Source organism: Saccopteryx leptura, chromosome 1 (genome assembly GCF_036850995.1).
Source record: "Saccopteryx leptura isolate mSacLep1 chromosome 1, mSacLep1_pri_phased_curated, whole genome shotgun sequence".
Lineage (NCBI taxonomy): Eukaryota > Metazoa > Chordata > Mammalia > Chiroptera > Emballonuridae > Saccopteryx > Saccopteryx leptura.
In genome coordinates, this window is record NC_089503.1 from 260721462 (window position 1) to 260745788 (window position 24327).

At 51.3% G+C, this 24327-nt stretch overlaps 1 protein-coding gene across 3 annotated transcripts; it reads right to left on the reverse strand.

Moving 5' to 3' along the window:
• Positions 1-1967: 1967 nt before the first annotated feature.
• Positions 1968-23962, reverse strand: MEF2B (myocyte enhancer factor 2B). Of its 3 annotated transcripts, none has more exons than XM_066361079.1 (9): positions 23890-23962; positions 6022-6101; positions 5355-5444; positions 4136-4270; positions 3407-3554; positions 3097-3230; positions 2910-3030; positions 2621-2732; positions 1968-2309 (listed from the first exon to the last, which is right to left on the reverse strand). In XM_066361079.1, the coding sequence occupies exons 2-9, from the start codon at positions 6073-6075 to the stop codon at positions 2084-2086; spliced, it is 1020 nt and encodes a 339-aa protein (XP_066217176.1). In that variant the 5' UTR covers positions 6076-6101; positions 23890-23962; the 3' UTR covers positions 1968-2083. The 3 variants fall into 3 exon arrangements, with proteins under 3 accessions (XP_066217176.1, XP_066217175.1, XP_066217174.1); XM_066361078.1 differs by having other exon boundaries at positions 2910-3003; positions 5355-5558; XM_066361077.1 differs by having other exon boundaries at positions 5355-5558.
• Positions 23963-24327: the final 365 nt, after the last annotated feature.

The following is a 24327-nucleotide window of genomic DNA, read 5'->3' on the forward strand; positions in this document are numbered from 1 at the left end:
AGGCTGCTTTGATAGTGGTGGCCCTGGCTACTGGCTTAACATTTGGCGTAGTCTGTGGCAAGATTTGATACAGCTGAGTATGGAGCCACCACCACTTTTGAGCAGTGGAGTAGAGGACTGGCTGCTGTTATGGTTCCCCATGGCTGTCCTTTTGGGGACCATAGGCTGGCTGACTTTTACAGCCATGTGTGAGCAAACCAAGAACTCTGTGGAAGAGGCTGCCCAGGACCGACCTGCAAACCGAGCAGTGGAAGGAGCTGGAGCAAACGTGGGAGAAAGAGATGCCAACCCTGGAGCTGGAGGAAGCACCGGAGAAGGAGGCCGACCAGGTTCGTGAGATTCACCTGGAAATGGAGCAGCTGCTGGAGAAGGAATCACAGGTGTGTGAGTTGCAGATTGCCCTGGACGTTGTGGAGAGCCAGCAGCAATGGGAGGCCAGGGCTGAGGCTGAGGCTGGAGCTGGGGCTGCAAGGGCACACAGAGTAGACAGCAGCAGCGGCCTGGGGCTCATGTCTGGCAGCGGGAGCTGATGTTTTCAGTTCCTCTTTGGAGGATGAGGAGAATTGGGCTGGAGTTGGAATCCACAGTCTCCAGAAGGTGAAAGCCCAGCAGCAAGGAGTACCTACTACTCCCCTGGTAGGGACACAGGGGAATGCCATCATGCTCTCCGGAGCAGAGATGGAAATGCTAATTGTCATTGTCATGTGCTCTTCTTTGGAACAGTGTAAGACCTTCCAGGATGACAGGAATGAGGGGGGTGGCTAAGGCCTCATGTGCTTGGACTGATTTCCTGGACTATGACCGGAGTGGGCACTGGCTCCTTTGTTGGATGGACTTACGGATTTTGGACAATGTGAAATACCCTGATGGGGGGTGGGGGTCGGCTTAGCTGGAGGCACTCCCCTGCCCCGGGAAGCTTTTCCCATGGCTAGAAAGAAGGTCGAGGACATTTTGCTCTTTTGGCAAAGTGCTCAGAGACTGGTGAAATGTACCTTTGTAATTGTTGAAATTGTATGATTTTTCATGTTGTTGTAATTTGTGTAATGTGCCTAATTTCCTTGTGCAGGAATATCTGTGCTTTAGATTGTGAAGCAAGCAAAAGGGGTGGACTGTTGGTCAAATAAGTTTGTAAATATATATGGGGTTGCTTGCTTATAGTTTGCATTGAGTGTGGGGACGGGCTGTAAGCAGGCAGGGTGGTTATAGCCTAAGGCTTAGTTTTAACACTAAGCTTTTACCCATACCCTTGACTGATTGCATGATGCGGGGTGGTGCACTCTCATGAGGAATCCCATTATGCCTCAGATAAGTAATTTTGTATCAGAGACTTCCTTGTTTGTATATTGGATTAAGGGTTTTGATTTCTATACTAGAGTGGAGCAGACTGGGAGCTTGCTCTCTCTCAGTTCCTGAGATTAGCGTTAGAGGAGACAGTAGAGAAAGGAGAGCAGATAAAGGCCACATGGAGGAGGCCAGGAGAAGCAGCCAAGATGGTGGAGTGCTGAGTCAGAAGCCAGTTTGTGCAGAGAGAAGAAGTTAGGGAACAGAGGTGAATAAGGCTGGTGAAGTAGAAACCTTTGATTCTAGGAAACTCGGGTAAGTCAGTAGCTTTGTGAGCACAGAATGAGTGGATTTTGGAGCCCAGTGTGTGTTTTTACTTGTCCAGGTGCAAGCTAGGATTAAAGATGATGGCCCACCAGTTCTTGGCTCCATTGTTTCATTACCGACTGTCCGAATCAAATGCAAACCTGCATGGGCCAGGCAGCTGTGATGGTGGCCGTGGCTGCTGGCTTTACAGTGGAGGAAGGTAGGGGGTGGATCTGAGCAGCGATAGATCATTTCATGCACAGAAGCCATGTATGTTTTATTGGTGGGTACACACTCAGGAAAGGGAAACAGAGCCTTGCCCCCCACCATCATAGATCCGAATCCAGCCTTCCTCCTCCAGGCCCCCATCATGAAGGGCGTCATTATCCCCTGGGTCTTCTCTGAGGATATGTAGTGGGGGCAGTATGGGGGGGGGTTGGGAGCCCACGTGCTCTTGCCCGGCCTGGCTTTGGGGACTTTGACACCCCTGGGTCCACTACCGGGGCCAACCGTCAGCATTGGGTAGCCGGCGCAGTGGAGGCCCAGGCCGTAGGGGCTCTGCCAGGGGCCCGGCCAAGAGCAAGGGGTAGGGGAAGGTCTTGGAAAAGTCACCAGGGCCCCTGGGTGCCGGCGAGAGGCGCTCAGACTTGATGTTGACGTGGGGGGTCGGTGGGGAGGCACCGCGGGATGGGGGGCCCTCTTCACCTAGACTGCGGCCCCCACTACAAAGAGAGAGGGGAGAGAGAATGGGGGCCGTGAGCTCTGAGAGGAAGGAAGGGAAGGAAATCAGGAGGTGGAATGGCTTGGGAAAAGGCTCGGCAAGAAGACCTTGGGAAATGAGGAGGTGGCTATCCCTCTTGGGGCCTCCAAAATAGATCCCCCACCCCACCCCACCCCTGCCAGCTCTCGGAAAGGATGGAGTGCAGAAATAGGAGTGGCCACCAGGTGTCAGAAGTGGATAGGGGCTTCGGAAGACTTGGAAGAGTCCCACTGTGGGGCCTGATTGGGTAGGAGAGGCAGTCAGGTCACTTACCTGGGCTGAACAGGTGCGGCTAGGGGACCATCACCCCTTGAGGTCTGCCATGAGGCCAGAGTAGGAGGCTGCAGCAAGCCAGGTGGTGGAGGGGGGTCTCCCAGATCATATTCTGGGGGGGGGGGGGGATGGCAAGAGGAATAAGCTGAGACCTTCAGGTCCGGGAGCCCCTTGCCCAAGCCTGACCTACACCACCAGTCAGCTTCCAGTTGGTGGGTGCGGGAATGTGGACTGCCAGCAGGCAGGTGTATGGGTGTTTCCCACAGCATGGCTGGTGGGCGGTGCCTACCTGGGGGACCAGCTGGGAGGAAGGGAAAGCTTCCGAGTGGGGGTCCTGGAGCTGTATCAGAGCATGGACTCTGAAGGCTACCATAGAGGCCTCTCTGTGTGGAGAAAGGAAGAAAGGGAAACTGAGGCCCACACTCAGGCCACCCTGCCTGTCTCCATCAGCCCTGACACTGCTTCCCCGTACTCACCGAGGTGCTCAGTCCCACTCGGGCTCCTGCCAGGCCCCCGGGCAGGTCTGGCCTCCGCCCATCCACTGCCAGGTACAGAGGTGGTGGTGTCTTGCTGGCAAGTTGGCTTGGGGAGAACAGAGGGTGGGCCAGGCCTGCAGAGCAGGAGACCCCAGAGAAAGGGCAGGCAGCCATGTCATCCGATGAGGGCTGAGGTCCAGAGGTGATGAACACAGCCAAGCAGTGCCAGAGCCAAGTTCCTTACCCCCACAAACTCCCCTGGGACCAGCACCCACCTCCACCTTCCCAAAAGCCTGTATCCCATGCTTACCTGGGGGCCCAGCTTTGGGGACTGCTGGCCGGAAGGGGGATGGGCGGCTCTGGGCAGGCAGGGCTTCCCCAAGTCCGTTGGAATCACAGCCTGGTGGGGGCAGGGCCCCATATACCATATCTGGGCTAGGCATAGTGGGGGCTGCTGGCTGAGGGCAGAGGATGGGATTGGTAGGAGGAACAGGAGGTGAGAGCACCAAGACAGAATATCCCAATGAGTTCAGGAGCCAACTTCCACCTTTTGTTAAGTCCTCACTACTCCTCCCTCTGGCCTAACCTCACACGGTGAGTGTGCCTGTGTCTGTCTCTGTTGCTCCTGGGCAACTAGGCCCAGAACTGGGGCTTCTTGCTCAGCATGGGGTTGGCACTGAGGGGGCTCCCCAGGTGTTTGATGAATAAAAGGAAGGAAGGAAAGAAAGAAGGGAGGGAGGGAGGGAAGAAGAAAGAAGGAAGGAAGGAAGGAAGGAAGGAAGGAAGGAAGGGAGGGAGGGAGGGAGGGAGGGAGGGAGGGAGGGAGGGAGGGAGGGAAGGAAGGAGGAAGGAAAGGAATTACCTGCCTGTTGAACTCTTATTCATCCTTCAAAGCCCCATTCCTCCAGGAAGTTTTTCCTGCCCACCCAAGCAGAGATATGCCACCCAATTCTAGGCTTCCTGGCCTTTTTTCCATTAGCCTTAACCACTAGAAGGGGTGGGGAGAACCACATTTACAACAGGGTAGGGATTCACTTACAAAGAGCCGGGGCCGGGGCAAGGCGGGCTCACCCCCATCACCTGCCAGCCTCCGCAGCTTCTCTCCTGGCCCCTCAGGGCCCTCATCTGGCTCCAGATCTGGTCCATCAAGACCCACACCCCTCCGCTTCAGTGTCTATGAGGAGGGGACACAACAGGGTGAACTTCTCCCCATCCTAACCAGGGAGTCTGGTTGTGTGGGTGAAGGGAAGAGACCTACCTACCTCTGTGGGTCGGGTGGAGTGCAGGCACAGTAGCTCCAGCTAAATCCCATTGACCAAAGCCCCCAGTGAATTGTGATCTGGTAAGTTATAACTGTGTGCGAGTGAGAGACTGTCCTGCCCTGAAATCAGAGGTCCACGTAGGCCTGCTGGCACTGTCCTAACACTTCCCTTACTATAATTCCAGTATCTGCATTCTGCATCCACATGATGATTTACAGCCTGGCATGTAGTAGGTGTTTAAGAACTGTTGGGGCCTGACCAGGCGGTGGCGCAGTGGATAGAGCGTCGGACTGGGATGCCGAGGACCCAGGTTCGAGACTCCAAGGTCGCCAGCTTGAGTGCGGGCTCATCTGGTTTGAGCAAAAAGCTCACCAGCTTGAGCCCAAGGTCACTGGCTTGAGCAAGGGATTACTCAGTCTGCTGTAGCCCCATGGTCAAGGCACATATGAGAAAGCAATCAATGAACAACTAAGGAGCCTCAATGAAAAACTGATTGATGCTTCTCATCTCTCTCCGTTCCTGTCTGTCTATCCCTATCTGTCCCTCTCTCTGACTCTCTGTCTGTCTCTGTAAAAAAAAAAAAAAAGAAAGAAAGAAAAAGAACTGTTGGGAAACTGAGCACTGGAGGGCAACCTGATAGGATTTCCTGAGCTCCCTGGGACAGTGACCTGCACAGTCATGGACTGCAGCAAGGTCAGCTTGCTCCACGGTATCTTCTATTTTCTGATCTGCACTTACCAAAGGTTCATAAAGTTAAATGAGATGAGGATGTGTGGGAGGGGCATGCAGTGAAGCCCTCAATGTGTCATGGTTGATGTTTTTATTTTTACTATCTGGATAACTACCCCAGAGGAACACTTCATTACCCCAAACCTGCTTTAACTGGCAGCAAAGCCAGATTGCAACACTCATCTTTTGTACAAACCAAGGGTCCCTTGGCTCTGAGAGGGCAGAGTGTGCTGGCTTTATGGGGCTGAGGAGGAGGGCCCAGGGTACCTCGAGGATGTCAGTGTTGGTGCGGCTCTCATGGGGTTCACTGTACTCTGTGTACTTCAGGAGCACACGGTCCATGTCCGTGCTGGCATACTGAAAGAGGCGGTTGGTGCTGTTAAAGATGATGAGAGCGATCTCACAGTCACAGAGCACGCTCAGCTCATAGGCCTTCTTCATCAGTCCGAACTTCCTTTTGGTAAATGTCACCTAGACCCAGGACCCACAGGTGAGAAGGAGAAGACAAAGATCTGGAGTAGCATGGGGGAGGTGGAGATGCCTGGTTCCCACACAGGCCTCATGATCCTGTGCTTCTACATGTGCTGTTCTTTCTGGTTGTACTTCTTACTTCTTAACCTGGAGAACTTCTACTATTGATGCTTCATATCCCAGCCCAATGGCCTCTTTGGGAAGTTTCCCTGGTCTCCTGGCAGAGTGCAAACTCCCTCTCTGAGCTGCTCCAGTTCTGTGCCTCCCTCTGTCCTCCCTCTGGATGTGTTTGTGTCAAGCTCCATCTCCTCTCTGACCAGAGCTTCAGTAAATCATCAGGAAAATCAGTACATGCTCCATCTCAAACTCCAGAAATGGTACCAAGACTCATTTCCCTACAATTCCCCAAAATGTCCAGTTTTTGAATGCCTGCCACAACCACTGTTCCACCCAGTGAACTCACCTGCCGATTTCTTTGGTCCAGAATGCGTGAGATCTGTATTTTTTTCCTCCCCATTGTCCTAGGCTGGACTGAATGATGGTCTGGGGGAGAAGGAGAAGAGGACAGAGTGTGTGGGTGGAGAGTGAGGCCCAGCAACCAGCCTTCTGCTGGTCCTCCTCTTCCCCCTGCCAGGCACTAAGCAGAGATGATGAGGGAAATCAAGGCAGGTTGGCCCACCCCCACGGCCCCTATTCTCAACTAGCCCAGGATGCAGTAGATGCTCATTGAACACCTCTGCACCAAATTCCACATGAGGAGAAGGCCAAGCCAGGGTAAAATATGGAGGTACAGATGCTCTTGCCCCAGCATCTAAAAAAATTACCCCCTGGTAACTATGGTACCTCAGGGAGCCTAACCTCCCTGGGCACCAGTCTGTGCAGTAGGGATGACAGTGTTGTATACTGTTCATTGTTATTGGAGACAAAGTGAGCTAACCTACATCTGCCCAGCACACAACAGATGCCACATACATACTGCTATTAGGAATATTGGCAACAGCCTAAAAGCCCTCAACAGGCCAGGTTGGAGGGACATCCAATGCAACTCTCAGTCATCTGGAGCTTCTGAAAATGAGCTTGGCCCACCCTTTGGATATCTTTCAACTTATTCAACACACAACAACCCCCCAAACAAGATTGAGGGCTGTGGTTACAAAAAAAAAACACAAAAACACAACACATTCAAAAACCTTATTGAGTGTGGAAAAGACTAAAAGGAAATGTTTGTGATGGGAGACACCATCTGTTGGAAATTAACAGATAAGTTTTCCTTTTTTTAAAAAGTGAGATGCAGCATGCCTGACCGGCAGTGGCGCAGTGGATAGAGCGTTGGACTGGGATGCGGAAGACCCAGATTCGAGACCCCGAGGTCGCCCGCTTGAGTGAGGGGTTACTCGGTCTGCTGAAGGCCCACGGTCAAGGCACATATGAGAAAGCAATCAATGAACAATTAAGGTGTTGCAATGCGCAACGAAAAACTAATGATTGATGCTTCTCATCTCTCCGTTCCTGTCTATCTGTCCCTGTCTATCACTCTCTCTGACTCTCTGTCTCTGTAAAAAAAAAAAAAAAAAAAAATTAAGAAAAAAAAAAAGTGAGACACAGCCCTGGCCAGTTGGTTCAGTGGTAGAGCATTGGCCTGGCATGTGGATTTCCAGGTTCAATTCCTATTCAGAGCATACAGAAGAAGCGACCATCTGCTTCTCCATCCCTCCCCCTTCCCCTTCTCTCTCTCTCTCTCTTTTCCTCCCACAGCATGGCTTGATTTATTCAAGCACATTGGCCCAAGTGCTGAGGATGGCACCGTGGAGCCTTCACCTTAGGTGCTAAAAATAGTTTGGTTGTGAGCATGGCTCCAGATGGGTAGAGCATCTGCCCCAGATGGGGTTGCCGGGTGGATTCCAGTCAGGGCACATGCAGGAGTCTGTCTCATTATTTCCCCTGTTCTCACTTGGAAAAGAAAAAAAAAATTAGATGAGCCTGACCAGGTGGTGGCACAGTGGATAGAGCATTGACCTGGGACTCTGAAGACCCAGCTTTGAAACCCCGAGGTCTCTAGCTTAAACATGGGCTCATTCAGCTTGAGCACGGGCTCACCAGCTTGAGCACGGAGTCACTGGCTTGAACATGGGATCATAGATATGACCCCATGGTCACTGGCTTGAGCCTAAAGTTCACTGGCTTGAAGCCCAAGGTCACTGGCTTGAGCAAAGGGTCACTGGCTCAACTGGAGCCCCATGGTCATGGCATGTATGAGAAAGCAATCGATGAACAACTAAAGTGCCACAACTATGAGTTGATACTCCTCATCTCTCCCCTTCCTGTCTGTCTGTCCTTCTCTTTATCTCTCTCTTAAAAAAAAAAGTGAGATGCTCTCCAATCAGGGCACATACAAAAACAGCTCAATGCTCCTGTCTCGTTGTCTCTCTCTCCCTGCCTCTCTCAAAAATAAAAATGAGATGCAATTCACATAACACAAATTCACCATTTTATTTATTTATTTATTTATTTATTTATTTATTTATTTATTTATTATTTGGTGAGAGGAGGGAAACTAGTGAGGCAGACTCCCACATGTGCCCTGATCAGGATCCACCTGGCAACCCTCCCTGTCTAGGGCCAATGCTTGAGTACTGAGATATTTTTAGTGCCTGAGGCTGACACTCTCTAACCAATTAAGCTATCCTCAGGGCCTGGGTCCATGCTCCAACCAATTGAGCCACTCGCTATGGGAGGGGAAGAAGGAGAGAAGAGGGGAAGAGGGAGAAACAGATAATTAGTTCTCCTGTGTGCCCTGACTGGGAATCAAGCCTGGGATGTCCATATACCTGGCCGACTCTATCCACTGAGCCACCAGCCAGGGTCAAAATTTACCTTTTTTTTTTTTTTTTTGTACTTTTCTGAAGCTGGAAACGGGGAGGCAGTCAGACAGACTCCCGCATGTGCCCGACCGGGATCCACCCGGCACGCCCACCAGGGGGCGATGCTCTGCCCATCCGGGGTGTCGCTCTGTCGCGACCAGAGCCACTCTAGCGCCTGGGGCAGAGGCCAAGGAGCCATCCCCAGCGCCCGGGCCATCTTTTACTCCAATGGAGCTTCGGCTGCGGGAGGGGAAGAGAGAGAGGAAGGAGAGGGGGAGGGGTGGAGAAGCAGATGGGCGCCTCTCCTGTGTGCCCTGGCCGGGAATCGAACCCGGGACTCCCGCACGCCAGGCCGACGCTCTACCACTGACCCAACCGGCCAGGGCCAAAATTTACCATTTTAAAGTGCACACTTCAGTGGCCTTTAGTTCATTCACACAATGTTGTACAACTCTCAGTTCTATCTAGTTCCAGAATTTTTTTTTTTTTTTTTTTTTGAGACAGATTCAGAGAGGGATAGATAGGGACTGACAGACAGGAACAGAGAGAGATGAGAAGTATCAGTCAGGCCCTGGCCGGTTGGCTCAGCGGTAGAGCGTCGGCCTAGCGTGCGGAGGACCCAGGTTCGATTCCCGGCCAGGGCACACAGGAGAAGCGCCCATTTGCTTCTCCACCCCTCCGCCGCGCTTTCCTCTCTGTCTCTCTCTTCCCCTCCCGCAGCCAAGGCTCCATTGGAGCAAAGATGGCCCGGGTGCTGGGGATGGCTCTGTGGCCGCTGCCTCAGGCGCTGGAGTAGCTCTGGTCGCAACATGGTGACGCCCCGGAGGGGCAGAGCATCGCCCCCTGGTGGGCAGAGCGTCGCCCCATGGTGGGCGTGCCGGGTGGATCCCGGTCGGGCGCATGCGGGAGTCTGTCTGACTGTCTCTCCCTGTTTCCAGCTTCAGAAAAATGAAAAAAAAAAAAAAAAAAAGAAGTATCAGTCATTAGTTTTTCATTGTGACACCTTAGTTGTTCATTGCCCTCTCATATGTGCCTTGACCGTGGGGCTACCGTAGACCAAGTAACCCCTTGCTCGAGCCAGCGACCTTGGGTCCAAGCTGGTGAGCTTTGCTCAAACCAAATGAGCCCACGCTCAAGCTGGCAACCTCGGGGTCTCAAACCTGGGTCCTCTGCATCCCAGTCTGATGCTCTATTCACTGTGCCACCGCCTGGTCAGGCTAGTTCCAGAAATTTTTCAACCCCCCCAAAAGAGACCCCATTCCTATGAATAGCCACTTTCTGTCTCCCTCTCCCAGCCTCCGGCAACCACTGATCTGCTTTGTCTCTATGGAGTTGCCTGTTCTGGACATTTCATATAATTGGAATCATACAATGTGTGATCTTTTGTGTCTTTTTTCTTTCTACTTTTTGATTATCTGAATTTTTTAACTTTTCCCCTCAGTGATTATAGACTATTTCTTTTATTTTTATTTTTATTTATTGGAGAGAGAGAACATCGATTTATTGTTTCACTTATTTATGTTTTCATTGGTTGATTCTTATATGTGTCCCAATCTGGGATCAAACCTGTAACCTTGGCGTGTCAGGACAATGCTCTAACCAAATAAGCTACCCAGCCAGGGTGATTATGGACTATTTCTGTTTAAAAAGTTGTTTTTTAAATAACAGAAACCCACCTCTGCCCCACTTTCTGCCAGGATGAGGTGGAGACACCCTGGAAACGCCTCAGGCTTAGAGCCTTCAGATAATGATTTGGGCCCAGGGCGACTTGGGAGACAACCCAGACCCTACTTGTGGAGATTTCAGATCTCCCCAGTAAGTTTTCCAAAAGTGAGAATGGGCAGCTCAGGGAAGGCAGCATCATGTTTCCAAGACATGCAGCATGTAGGGGCCTAGGCCTCCCCCAGTGCCCCCAATGCAGGGATCCTTGGGACAAAGAAATCATGTTGCCTGTCGTGCAGCACCCATCAAGTTGTACAGTCAGCCACCCCAAGGTCCCTGAGATTTCTTACACCCCCTCCACAAACTCTGTGACTACACTTTACCCCCAGCCACTCCCATGTCACAATGTCACAGGTGACTGAAGCCGTGTCACAGGCCTGCCCAGGGTAAGTGGGCGTGTGCTCAGGTCCTATTTGGTCTCTGACCCACTGGGTAGCCCTTGGCAATGGAAGCCTCTCCCTGGGCCTCAGATTGCTGTTCTGTGAATGGGGTGGGTATGAAGTGCAGAGTACCTGGCACAGACCTGGAAACAAGCTCTGGGAAAGTGTAGGGAAATGCAGGTCTGTCTCCATGAGTATCCACATCTGCTTCCCAAATCTCAGCCTGGTTGGGACCCCTTTCATCCCAGAGTCCCAGGGCCCAGGAATGTAAGATGCATTGGCCATCATATGTAGCTTGCTGTGTAACCCCTGGAGTGCCCTCTACCTTCTCTGGGTTGAGTTTCTGAGCAGTCACAGCTATGTAGAGTCCAGCCAATGAGAAACCCTGCCCCAGCCCCCAAACTCTAGATTGATATGCTAAATTTAACCTCTGGGGCTAATTTTAATCCCTGGCTGGAATCAGCGCGTTCCCACGGCTGGGATGTGTTGCCCTCACCATGATGGGTCTCTGGGGACAGAAGGGGGGCACTGGCCTGGAGGTCTTGGTGCCAAGATGACTCCGGAAATGCTCCCCACGCCTCTGGTCCTATGGGAACATGGAACTTGAACCTGAGAATCTGAGCCTGGAATATTTGACTCCAATCCCTTCTTAATCTGTTCCCATTTTAGATAAGGACATCCCTGCTAGGTCAGGGATCACATAATGGGGGAGCCCCAAGAACCAAAAGGTTAAGGGGGTCTTTCTGAACTGAGCCCCAAGAACTGAGACAGGAAGTGAGTTCTAGACAGAAAGACCAGCAAGTGCAAAGGGCCTGGGGAAGGACGAGACACAGCAACAAGGCTGGAGTGAGGAGCTCAGGGGAGAGTCCACAGAGGCAGGGCCACTCTGGGTCCTTTAAGCTGTGGGGAAGGCTGAGTTTGGGTCTAAAAGCAATGGAGAGCCATGGGAGGATTTGACCAAGAAAGGAGAGAGTTTGGCCCTGGCCAGGTAACTCAGTTGGTTAGTGAGTCATCCTTATATACCAACATTGCAGGTTTGCTCTCTGGTCAGGGTACATACAAGAATTAACCAATGAATTCATAAAAGAAGTGGAACAACAAATCAATGTTTCTTTTTCTTTTTCTCTCTTTCTCTTCATTCTAAAATCATTAAATACATTTTTTTAAAAAAGAAGGGAAGGATGGAAGAAGAGAAAAAAAAAAGGGAGGGAATTTATCATTGAAAAACTTTTCCATGGCTGCCATGACAAGGGGAGGGAGGGTAGAGATGGCAGGATACTGGAGGGGAGGCCAGGGCTGCATCCATCTAGGCAGAGACTAGGGGTAAAGTCACTGTACTCCAGGGCTTTTTGGGTCCTTCAGAAGGTACCAGATCCTCGGCCATCTCTGGGGCCCGGTCTGTCAGGCTCAGATGGGCTCACATAGGGGTTTGACTCTTGACTCTTTTTTTTTTTTTTTTTGTATTTTTCTGAAGCTGGAAACGGGGAGAGACAGTCAGACAGACTCCCGCATGCGCCCGACCGGGATCCACCCGGCACACCCACCAGGGGCGATGCTCTGCCCCTCCAGGGCGTCGCTCTGTTGCGACCAGAGCCACTCTAGCGCCTGGGGCAGAGGCCAAGGAGCCACCCCCAGCGCCCGGGCCATCTTTGCTCCAGTGGAGCCTTGGCTGTGGGAGGGGAAGAGAGAGACAGAGAGGAAGGAGGGGGGGGGTGGAGAAGCAAATGGGAGCTTCTCCTATGTGCCCTGGCCGGGAATTGAACCCGGGTCCCCCGCACGCCAGGCCGACGCTCTACCGCTGAGCCAACCGGCCAGGGCTGACTCTTGACTCTTAATGGCCCTGGACCTCCAATCTGCACCTAGGAACTAAAGCCATCCCCAGCTTTGATTCTGAGGGATCAGCCCAACATAAAATTTTGATCATGCCCTGGCCAGGTAGCTCAGTTGGTTGGAGCCTTGTCCCTATGTGCCAAGGTTGTGGGTTGGATTCCTAGTTTGGGTACATGCAGGAATTAACCAGCAATTGCATCGATAGGTGGAACAACAAATCAATGTTTCCCTCTCTTTCTCTCTCCTTTCCTCTCTCTCTAAAATCAATTATAAAAGTTAAAAAAAAAATCTATGATCATGACGTTTCCTGTTCATACACTCTACATGGCTCCCTACTGCCATTAGGAGAAAGTTTTAGTTCCCAGCCTGGCATTCAAGGCCCTGCCCCAATCAACCCCTGCTCATCTTTCTCTACCTTCAACAAAATGTCTCTGTCTGGAAAGCCCTTTAGCCTCTTCTTCACCTGGCCAACTCCTATTCACACTTCAAAACCCAGCTCAAAAAATCTATCCAAAAAAAAAAAAATCCATCCCTCCAGGAAGCCCTCCCTGCCCTCACCCTGGACTGTGACAACCCCCACCCTTCCCTTCAGTTCTAACCCCATGGGGCTGGGATGTATATATTCAGCAGTGTCCCCTAGACTGAAAGCCCCTCAGGATAAGATATAGAGGTTGCTAGTAGATTTGGTGAATGGAGTAGGTCAAACGAGACATGTGTGAACTACCCCCAGCTTCCCTCAACAACTTCCTCTCAGACTGCCTCAGCTGACTCCCTACCCAGAAATACACGCGCATGCAAATCCAGCCACTGAGTGGACCTGTCTCAGGCCAGGTGTGAAGGGCCAGCCAAGGAATGTGGGGGTGGAAGGCCCAGGGTGTGCATATATATTTGTACTCACATGCAAATCCCCACCCCAAGCCACAGACAGATGAGCAGCCAGTTCTCCAGATGTTGGCGTGATCGGAACTGTTGGGGGGAGGTGGTGGTGACTGCTAAATGTGCTAGGCACGAGGGGGAAGGCTGAGGTCTGGGGAGGCCTCTTCTGCATATACCCCACACACACCAATGTCCAGCCAGAAAGCAGAGAGCACATGGCATCTGCCTAGCAGAAAGGCAGTGATAGGGAATGGAGCAAGGAAGAAGGGCCAAGAGAAATCCAAGAGGGTTTGTTAGAGGAGGAAGCATGTAATTGGGCTTCAGTAGAGAGACGGGGCAGTGGAGTGGGCATTTGAAGCTGAGAGACCATTTCTTCCCCACCCTTTTGTTCACACCCTCATACTTAACATTTTTTGAGATCAACCATGTTCCAACCATTGTGATAAATGGACCCTCATTTGAATTAGAAAGTGTAAGTAGACCAATGGTCACTGAAAACTAGAAAAGTGACTGCAACCTACCATAGGCTCAGATGGTTTTATGGCTGTTTTATTAAATCTCAAAGGACAGGAAAGTGCAATGTTACTTAAACTAACTCAGACCTTTGAAAACAATGGAAACTACTCAAGTCGTTTTTATGAAACTTGTTTGTCAGAAGTTCAAAAAGAGTGAAGTATTGACCATGAAAGAGGCAACATTAGCCAGGGCTTTGGAGAAAGAACTATCTGAAGAGGTGACACTTAAGATGAGACCTGAAGCACGAGAAAGAAACAGTCAGGTGAGGGAAGAGTCAGTGGTGGGAAGATCTGAGGCAAGGGTGGACTTGGCCGGGGAACCACAGGGTCAGAGTTCAGAGTGATCATAAGTCTGCCATTTTTGAAAAAAAAAAAAATCAAACAGGGAGCCTGGCAAAGGGGAGAGGCAAGGAGGATGGTGGTGGGGAGGGTGGTGGGGGTTGGGTCATGTAGGTATTTGTGTGCTTTACTCTGAGGGCAATGGGAAGCCATGGGGAGTTTGTGGGCAGGGGAGGGTTAGATATAATTGTACAGTTTAAAAAATCCCCTTGTACTCTCACACATTATTGGCTGGAGGGGAAGAAGGTACAGCCAGTGTGGAAAATTGGCTTTTATTTAACATGAACATATGTTTACCCTGTGATGCAGTGATCTATCCCCTCAGTATTCACCCAAGAGAAATGGGTTTATGTTTTAGTAAAGGACACAAACAAGAGTGTTCTAAGCAGCTTCATTCATCATAGCCACAAACTGGAAATGACCCAAATGCCCTTAATGGGAGAATTGTTAAATACTTTCCGAGGCCTGACCGTCTAGACAGTGGTGCAGTGAATAGAGCATCAGACTGAGATGCAGAAGACTCAGGTTCGAGACCCCGAGGTCGCCAGCTTGAGTATGGGGTCACCTGGTTTGAGCAAAAGCTCACCAGCTTGGACCCAAGGTCGCTGACTCGAGCAAGGGTTCACTCGGTCTGCTGAAGGCCCGCGGTCAAGGCACATATGAGAAAGCAATCAATGAACAACTAAGGCGTCACAACGAAAAACTGATGATTGATGCTTCTCATCTCTCTCCATTCCTGTCTGTCCATCCCTGTCTATCCCTCTCTCTGACTCTCTCTCTGTCTTTGTAAAAAACAACAACAACTTTCTGGTAGATTCTATAATGGACTACTACACAGCACAGAAAAAGGATGCACTCTAGCCCCATGCAACCACATGGGGGAATCTCCCAGATCTATGCCAATTCAACAGTGCTGAACTCCACAGAGGAGATATGCCATGTGAGTCCATTTACATGAAGTTCCAGAATAGGCAAAACTCACTTATGGTGATAGATGCCAGCACAGTGGTCACAAGGACAGATGCCGTGATAGGGCAGCAGGAATCCTAGGAACTAGAGTGGGTATAAAGATATGTTCAGTTTGTGTAAATTTGTTAGTTCTAGTTAAATGATTTCTGTGTTTTATCTCAATGAAAATATTTTCTTTTTAAGTGGGAAGAGGGGAGATAAAGAGATAGACTCCCGCATGCAACCTGACCACGATCCACCTAGCAATCCCGTCTAGGGTGGATGCTTGAATCAACCAAGCTATTCTCAGTACCTGGGGCCAATGCTGGAACCAATCGAGCCAGTGGCAGTGAGAAGAAAAGAGAGAGAGAAAGGGGAGAGGGAGGAGAAGAGAAGCAGATGGTCATTTCTCATGTGTGCCCCAAACAGGGATTTAACCCGGGATGTCCACATGCTGGGCAGACTCTCTATCCACTTGCCAACCGGCCAGGGCCAATCAAAAGATCTTTTTTAAAAAGCCCCTGCCACCTGACCAGGCGGTGGTGCAGTGGATAGAGCATCAGACTGAGATGTGGAGGACCCAGGTTTGAAACCCCGAGGTCGCCAGCTTGAGCGCGGGCTCATAGACATGACCCTATGGTCACTGGCTTAAGCCCAAAGGTCACTGGCTTGAAGCCCAAGGTCGCTGGCTTGAGCCCAAGGTTATTGTCTTGAGCAAGGGGTCACTCATTCTGCTGCAGCCCTCAGTCAAGGCATATATGAGAAAGCAGTCAATGAACAACTAAGGAGACTAAGGAACTACAATGAAGAATTGATGCTTCTCATCTCTTTCCCTTCCTGTCTGTCCTTATCTCTCTCTCTCTCTCTCTCTCTCTCTCTCTCTCTCTCTCTCTCTCTCACACACACACACACACACACACACACACACACACACACACACACACACACACCCTGCCTGGCCCTAACCAAATAGCTTGGTTGGTTAGAGCATTATCCCAATGCACAATGGTTGCTGGTTCAATCCCCAGTCAGGGTACATACAGGAACAGATTGATGTTTTTGTCTCTCCTTCCCTTCTTCTCTCTCTCTAAAATCAATAAATTTTTTTTTAAAGGTTGAATTGTTTAATTTTATTTATTTATTTTTTTATAGAGACAGAGAGTAAGTCAGAGAGGGATAGATAGGGACAGACAGACAGGAACGGAGAGAGATGAGAAGCATCAATCATTAGTTTTTCATTGCACGTTGCAACACCCTAGTTGTTCATTGATTGCTTTCTCATATGTGCCTTGACCGCGGTCCTTCAGCAGACCGAGTAACACCTTGCTGGAACCAGCGACCTTGGGTTCAAGTTGGTGGGCTTTTTTGCTCAAACCAGATGAGCCCATGCTCAAGCTGGCGACCTCGGGGTCTCGAACCTGGGTCCTCTGCATCCCAGTCTGACGCTCTATCCACTGCGCCATCGCCTGGTCAGGCTCTAAAATCAATAAATTAAAAAAAATTTTTATAAATACTCTGGCCTGGCCTGACCAGTGATGGTGCAGTTGATAAAGCATAGTCCCAGAACACTGAAGTCCCCAGTTTGAAACTCCAAGGTCACTCACTGGCTCTTCGGCTTGAGTGTGGGCTTGCCAGTTTGAGCATGAGGTCGCTGGCTTGAGTATAGGATCATCACATAATCTTAAGGTTACTGGTTTGAGCCCAAGGTCACTGGCTTGACAAGGAGTTATTGGCTTGGCTTGAGCCCCCTAATCAAGGCACATATGAGAAGCAATCAATGAACAACTACAGTAAAGCAACTATGAGTTGATGCTTCTTATCTCTCTCCTCCCTCTCTCTCTCCCTTTCTGTCTCTCTCTCAAGTCAATAAAAAAAATTTTGTTAAATAAATAAAAAGCTTCTGCCTGCCATGGGGAGCAGAGTCTGTCTAAGCAGGAGTGAGGTGACAGGGAGAGGCTAGGTTTAGCAGAGTGAGATGACAAGTATCCAGGTGAGAGACAGGGTCCTGAACTGAGACGGGGATGTGGGTGGGCAGAAGTGCACGGATCAGTTGTCGACCAACGAGACAGGACACACTGGCCCCACACCAAGTGTGGGAAGGAGCGCGGCGTCCCAGGCCTGAGCATTGTACAGGGGGAGCACTGGGGTGTATGGGAAGATTTTCTTGAGCTTCTGGGGTATCATAAACTCTACAGTGAGACCAATGGTCACTAACTCAATTGACAAATATTCCTGGGGTCGTTCAGGTCATGACTGTCACTTCCTCGGTCTGGTGAGGCCCCTTAGTTCCCTGGTGACAGAGATGAGGGGCTGAAAGGAACCTCCCTCTCCCACTGTCCCTTCACCCTGGCCTCTCTCCACAGGACTCCGTTTTCCCACCTGAAAACGGGAGTAAGAACCGTTCTCCCACCAGCTGGGGAGGATATGGGGAGGAATATGTGTGCAAAGTGTCTCTCGACCTTGTCTTATGGCCTCTCAGAGGCTAGAGGACCGGACTTTGGAAATGGGGAATGCTGAGTCAGCATGCCATCTTGCAAGACCATGGCAAGAAGCATGGGACACACTTGCAGACATCAAGCCCCCAATTCTTCCCCCATACACAGAATCATGGCCTCTAATCCTGGCTGGTTAGCTCAGTTGGTTGGAGCATTGTACCAAAATGCCAAAATTGTGGGTCCAATCCCTGATCAGGGCACATACAGGAAGTGACCAATGAATGCACAACCAAGACACAACTAAGTGGAACAACAAATTAATGCTTCCTCCCTCACCCCCCCTTCTCTCAGTCTCTCTAAAAGCAATAAAAAAATTAAACAATTAAAAAAAATAAAAAAAATAATCATGGCTTCAAAGGCTTTGCAGTGAGGGTTTGAGAGAAAAGATCAGGAACGAATCAAGTTCCTCTTCTTGGCTCCCAGTGGGACTATAATGGGGAAGAGTGATAGCATGCTGCCAGACCCCTGAACCAGAGGCCAAGGCAGTGGAGAAGCAGGCTGGGAAAGGAGGGTAGGAAAGGAGAAGTGAGAGGCAGGTGGGTGGTTGGGGGAGGTGAGGGCCCGCAGGGACTTGGTGAAGCGGGGAGGGGGCGCTGCCCCTGGGCCACTGCAGCAAATCCAGCCAGTGGCCCGCCTCACGCAACCCAGGCAGTGGTTTCATCACCTGTTCCCCAAGTACCTCATTACTGGTGACAGGAAGAGCCCCTTGGAAAGCCAGGAATGCCTCCCCCCTTTTTAACATTAAATCTTTTTCTTTTTTAATTTACTGATTTTAAAGAGAGAGGAAGGGAGAGACAGAGATAGACAGACAGACAGACAGACAGAGCACCCGTTTCTGTATGTGCGTGACTGGAGATCAAACCGGCAACCTTTGAGAATCAGGATGATACTCCAACTAACCGAGCAATTCGGCCAGGGCACCCCCTCCTCCTTGAGGCTCTAGTGGTTCTAACCCCAGTTGCCAGCGACCCCTACCTCCAGCTAGGCCCTGGGCCTGCCTCCTTCCTAGAACCTCAGTTTCCTCTTCTGGAAAATGTGGAGTCAGGGGTGCCTGAATTTGGGGAGGGCTTTGGAAGTAGGTATTCTGTAGATGCTATTTCCCTTCTTACCCTGTCACTGGGCCCTGATCTTGGGGTCACTACTCCTCAGCTGGGAGGTAGGGCACTCAGCTCAGAGTGAGGGCCCCAGGCAAACCCAGGAAGGCTGGGGTAGGGGCTAGAGAGAAAGCCTATTCCTCATACGAACTGATTAGTCATGGGTAGGGAGATGCCCCTAAATACATATGGAGCCCCAGGTACCTAAAAACCCCCAGGTGCCTAAAGCACACAGAGCCCCAGGAACATGCATCACCCAAACACATGTGGGTCCTACATACAAAATTCCCCAGAACATGCAGTCTACAATACACGCAGACCCTTAAACCCACAGAGCTCATCAATCACCCAGATCCCCAAACACAGATCCCCCAGCATGTGCTGATTTTCCAAATGCACACATATCTCCAAATACATGCAATGCCCCCAACAATGTGCAGATCCTCAGAACTCCCTAAACATATGCAGATTTCATGCTGATTCCCCGTTACATGCAGGCCCTCAGACACAGGTAGGACCCCATCCCTACAGTGGTATCCCCCACCCTCTGGCTTCCTAAGGCAGGATAGTCACCACCTCCCAAGGGAGCTGGGGGTTTAAGGTTGGGGTATATCACCCATATGCAGTTCTGAATTCCAGAAACCCAGAATGTTCCTGCTGGAGAAGGCCCTTTGGGGGCGCCTTTTCCCCTAGCTCTCTCTGGTACCCATGGAGAAACTGAAAACCATAGGAGGCCCGTCAGACCCATCCTCAGAGACCCCTCCCCAGGCCTGCTCCTGGGAGGGCCCCTGTGGTCGTGCACCAAGAAGCCAGAGCTGCAGCTATGGGCCTAGTCAGACCAGGGTTCAAATCTTGGCTTCACCTCACACTCTTTTCTTAAAATGTTCTGAAATTCAGTTTCTTTATTTGTACAATGGGCCCCTGTGAGCCCCCCTGTACCCCACCCCTTTATTCCTCCTTTTGGGGAGACCTCAAGTACCAGCAAATTTCCAGACCACCTCTGTCCCTTTCCAGGCACCTGTCATACCAACCAGGCAGCCCTCCATTTTCCCAAAGCCCAGGCTGTGCCCTCTCCCTGAAATGCCCACTTCTGAGGAGTCACAGTCAAGGCCAGGCAGAAATCTTCATTTCTGAAAGCACTGGTTGCCCGGGCAGAATCCTCTCTCCCTGCAGCACTAAGCCCTACTGTGTATATACTGGGTATATTTTGTGCTTCTTTGCTTCTTTCTTTGACAATCACATTGCCTCATGAGGATGTCCACTATGCGAGGGCAAGGATGGTCTCCTCAGTAACTGGCACACAGTAGGCCCCCAGTCACCCTCCGAAATGAATAAGCAAACAACAGCTTATCAAATGTAAGTAAGATACATTGGTAACTTGTTCCGTTTTCTTGTAAATACCTCGCAACCCACAAAACATATTTGAGGCTCCCATCTGGCCCACAGGGCTCCCGTTTGAAACCCCAGCTCTAAAGACCCAACAGCACAATAGCCAACTGGATGATGTTTGAGTTCCTCTCGGGTCAAGGGACTGACCCTCTGAACATCCCACTGCCACGTCAGAAGAAAACCATGTCCTGAGGATGTGCAGGCCCAGCCTGGCACATGCTTACCTGCCAGAGGCCAGTTTCTCCATCACAGCAATGCAAATGGATGCCCACTGCCCCATCCGATCTCTCAGGGGACTTGGGATCCTGATCCTGGGGCCAGAGAGACTCTACATTCAGAACCCAACTCTGCAGATTGGAGCTCAGGGCCAACCACAGCCCCCAGTGAGGTTCCCAAAGCTGCAGTGCAGCTGCAGGAACAGCTCAAGGTTTGGTTTCCCTCTCTTTGTTCCAGAGAAAGAACTCTCTGTGCAGCCCCAGAAATTCCTCCCCAGAGGCCCAGGCCTCCCAGCTTGGGAAATTAGCACATCTGTCAGTGCTGGGTGTAAGGGACTCAGCCCACAGTCCCACAAACCCAAGACACAGTCAGCAGGGACTCAAAGATTGGGGTCTTTTGGGCATCCTTGGTCCCTACTCTATTGCCCCAGAAATGTCTGGAAGCCCACCAGGTGTTGGGATACAGGGGCAGGGAGAGGACAGGCCCAGCCTGGCCTCCCCCATTGCCTAGTCTTGTGGGGGAATGTAACAACAGACATATAACTGTGTCAGGGAAAGAGACCTTCAAGAAAGAAATTCAATAAGAGGAAACAATATGGGGTGTGGAAGAAGCAGCTGCTTTGAACAGAGGGGCCAGAGGAATTTTCTGAAAAAGGGGGCCTCAAGGGTGAGAGGATACCAGTCATGTAGGGACTGCCTGATGAAAAGAATGGTAAGTGCAAAGGCCCTGAGGTAGAAACATGCTGGGCAGGTTCCAGACACAGGAGAAAGTGGTATGGCTGGAACAGGGTGAGTGAGTGAGGGGCAAATGGAGACCAAGGATGGCAAGTAGTCAAACCAAGGGTACAAGTGGTCTGGGGAATCAGGGTGGGAGGGCGGACTGTAGAGCAACAGGGGAGCCATGAGGGGTGCGTGAGCAGGGGAGGGCTGTAATCCGAGTCAGGATTTTCAGCAGAACCAGTGGCTGCAGTAGAGAGAAGTCTTGTCTGAGCAGGAGGCCAGAACAGTGTCCATCAGGAGACACTGAAGGTTATAAGTATGGAAAGTGGATGAGGCAGCTCTGTGTCCACAGCAGTGGCTCTTTATGCTGTCCAGCCTTGACTGGTCCTTTCCAAGGTCCCCCACCTTGACTTTGCATGAACCTAAGCCTGAAGAACAGGACAGGGAAGCCAATGGACCTGAGGTCTCCTTGGCTCCTGGTGGAGGGTGAAGTGAAGTGGACCTGGATGGCTTACAGGCACCTCCTCTAGGTCACAGTTTGGATGGCTCCTCATGTCCAGGCCCATGTGCCACCTCATTTACACATGGCCCTCCTGACCTACAGACAGCCCAGTAAAGTGGAGACAGCTACCCAGTTTTACAGAGGAAGAAGTGGGCTTCCTCCCTGTGCCACACAGCAAGACCCCCCCCCCAGATATCTATTCAAGCTCGGGCTTGTGCCACAGGGTCGCCCTGTGGCCTCCAGTCCTGGAGGTGGGCCTAGGCACGGCTGCAGTCCAAGACACTTCTTCCGGAGCCTGGGGTGACAAAGCAGCATCACAAACCCCTGTGATATATGCCCAAAGTACCCTTTTAGGGGCTCAGAAATGGGACCCAGCCTTTGTGTGTACCCCACGAATATTCAGGGGCTGGGGCTGGGATGAGCTCTCTCATGCCAAATGGGATCCCAGTCATATGATAAATCCTTTCCAAAAAATAACATCTGTCTCCAGGGGCATGTGCCTCAAATCTGGAAGGCCAAACCCCTAATATGTCTACAATCATTGCATTTGAGTTGGGGTAACATATGATTTTAATTTCCTTCCTCCTCTTAATTTGCATTTTCCAGATGTCTACCTGGCTGGGTAATGATTTAATGAAGTAAATCATTAGTTGGAGATGGGAAGTAAGACAGAGCTCAACTTGTTCAGGTCACAGAGGCGGCCTTGGAATTCAGAAAGGGGCCACCTGTCTGAGGCCACACAGACAGTTGGAGCCCTCACTCCTAGCTTTTGTTCTCTCAGGGGGATGGAGGACTGTCTTGTGCTCCATCCTTTCTCTAAGGTACCTAGGTGTCTGTACTTGGCCTCAGTCTTCCCTCCTGCAAAGTGGGGACTTCACACCAGATAATTAGCTTCCAGCTCTCCTAAGTGAGACCTCAGGGACCTAGATATCTAGAAATTTAATTCCCTGGAATCCAAGATTCACTCCTCAGCTCAGACAGGTAAAGGGAGGCAGGCATGGGACAGGAGAGGGGAAACTGACTTCAAACCCCACACGCCAGTCTTCCAAGTCTAAATACTTTTTTTTTTTTTTTTGTATTTTTCTGAAGCTGGAAACGGGGAGAGACAGTCAGACAGACTCCCGCATGTGCCCCACCGGGATCCACCCAGCACGCCCACCAGGGGCGACGCTCTGCCCACCACGGGGCGATGCTCTGCCCCTCCGGGGCGTCGCTCTGTTGCGACCAGAGCCACTCTAGCCCCTGGGGCAGAGGCCAAAGAGCCATCCCCAGCGCCCGGGCCATCTTTGCTCCAATGGAGCCTCGGTTGCGGGAGGGGAAGAGAGAGACAGAGAGGAAGGAGAGGGGGAGAGGGGGAGAAGCAGATGGGCGCTTCTCCTGTGTGCCCTGGCCGGGAATCGAACCCAGGACTTCTGCACGCCAGGCCGACGCTCTACCACTGAGCCAACCGGCCAGGGCCTAAATACTTTTTGAACCTAGTTTCTTTACCCCAAGAGTCTGAGAGTTCTTGTATCCAGATCCCAAAGGTCCAGACGTGCCAACATTCCCCAGTGAGGATTTCTCAGTCAGGTTAGGCAGAAGGCCTCAGCTATTTCTGACTTCTCAAGTCTGCAACTGGGGGCTGGGGGTGGCCTGAGACCCAAGTCGTTGACCAATATCTGCAGTTCTAAACTCTGAGAAAGATGGAGAGGGCTACCGTGACCGTGAAAGTAACAGCCATTCAGTTTGCCATGTGCAGAGTACTGTTCCTGTACCCATGTCCCAGATGGGGACACTGAGACTCAGGGAAGGTGGAAGCCCCCCTTCAAAGCAACTGTGACCCACCATCCTGGGGCTGTATGCCCATGACAGGGGTCCAGCAGAGGCCTCATATTTGTTGCATGAAGCATAGACCCCCTGGGGCAGGCGACGGTCATAGCAGTCACAGGCACACAGAGGTAGTAGTCATGCCACATGTGGGTCTGGGGCCATGACACATGAGGGTACACCACAGCAGGAATAGGGTTGTGCATAGGAGCCTCAAGGGTACGAAAAGGGTTGTGCTTCAGTAGAAGAGGATACTGCAGCTCACAGACCAGACACAGCTCACATGCGCTTGTGGCAGCACAACTTTGGACATACAACTCCTCCCCAACTGACACCAAAACCCTCAGACATACGCCCATTGGACACACAACTTTCAGAAACACAACCCTAGGATTCACAACTCCTCCGACACACCCTGCCCCTCAGACATACACTTCTCGGACTCATACATAACGGACTCACCCCCTTCAGACATACAATCCCTCGGACTCACAACCCTAGGACTTGCCTTTTAGACATACAACTTTTGATGCACAGCAGCACACTCAGACCTTCAAACCCAGCCCAACCCACAGATGACATTCAAAGGACACCGCACGAGCCTCATCCGGACTAGCCTCGATCTGACATCACACGCACCTGCTCCGCCTGGACCCTCGGACACGCGCGCACGGATCTGTAGCAGAGGCACAGAGTGCCTGGCCTTCTGCGGCCGCAGGTGCCATCGGGGTCGATGGCCCTGCCCCCGGGAGCTGATTGGGCGGGACGGTCATTTGCATAGAGGGCGGGCCCTTGGGCATTGTTCCTCCTCAAGACTTCATGGGCAAGGGACTCAGATTGGAAAAGACGCTGAGGTGCGTATAATGAGGGGGAGGTAGCCGGGAAGGGTAAGATCAGATTCGCCAGACCTTCCTTTCCTGACTCCACTGTGACCCTGACCCTAATTTGGACCGTGTCTCTAACCACAGCCAGCTCCAACACTGGACTTATTCCTTCCCTGATGGCTCCAGAGACTAAACCTTTCTCAAAGCCAACACTGACTCACTCTAACCCAAATGGAGGGACTACAGAAAGGGG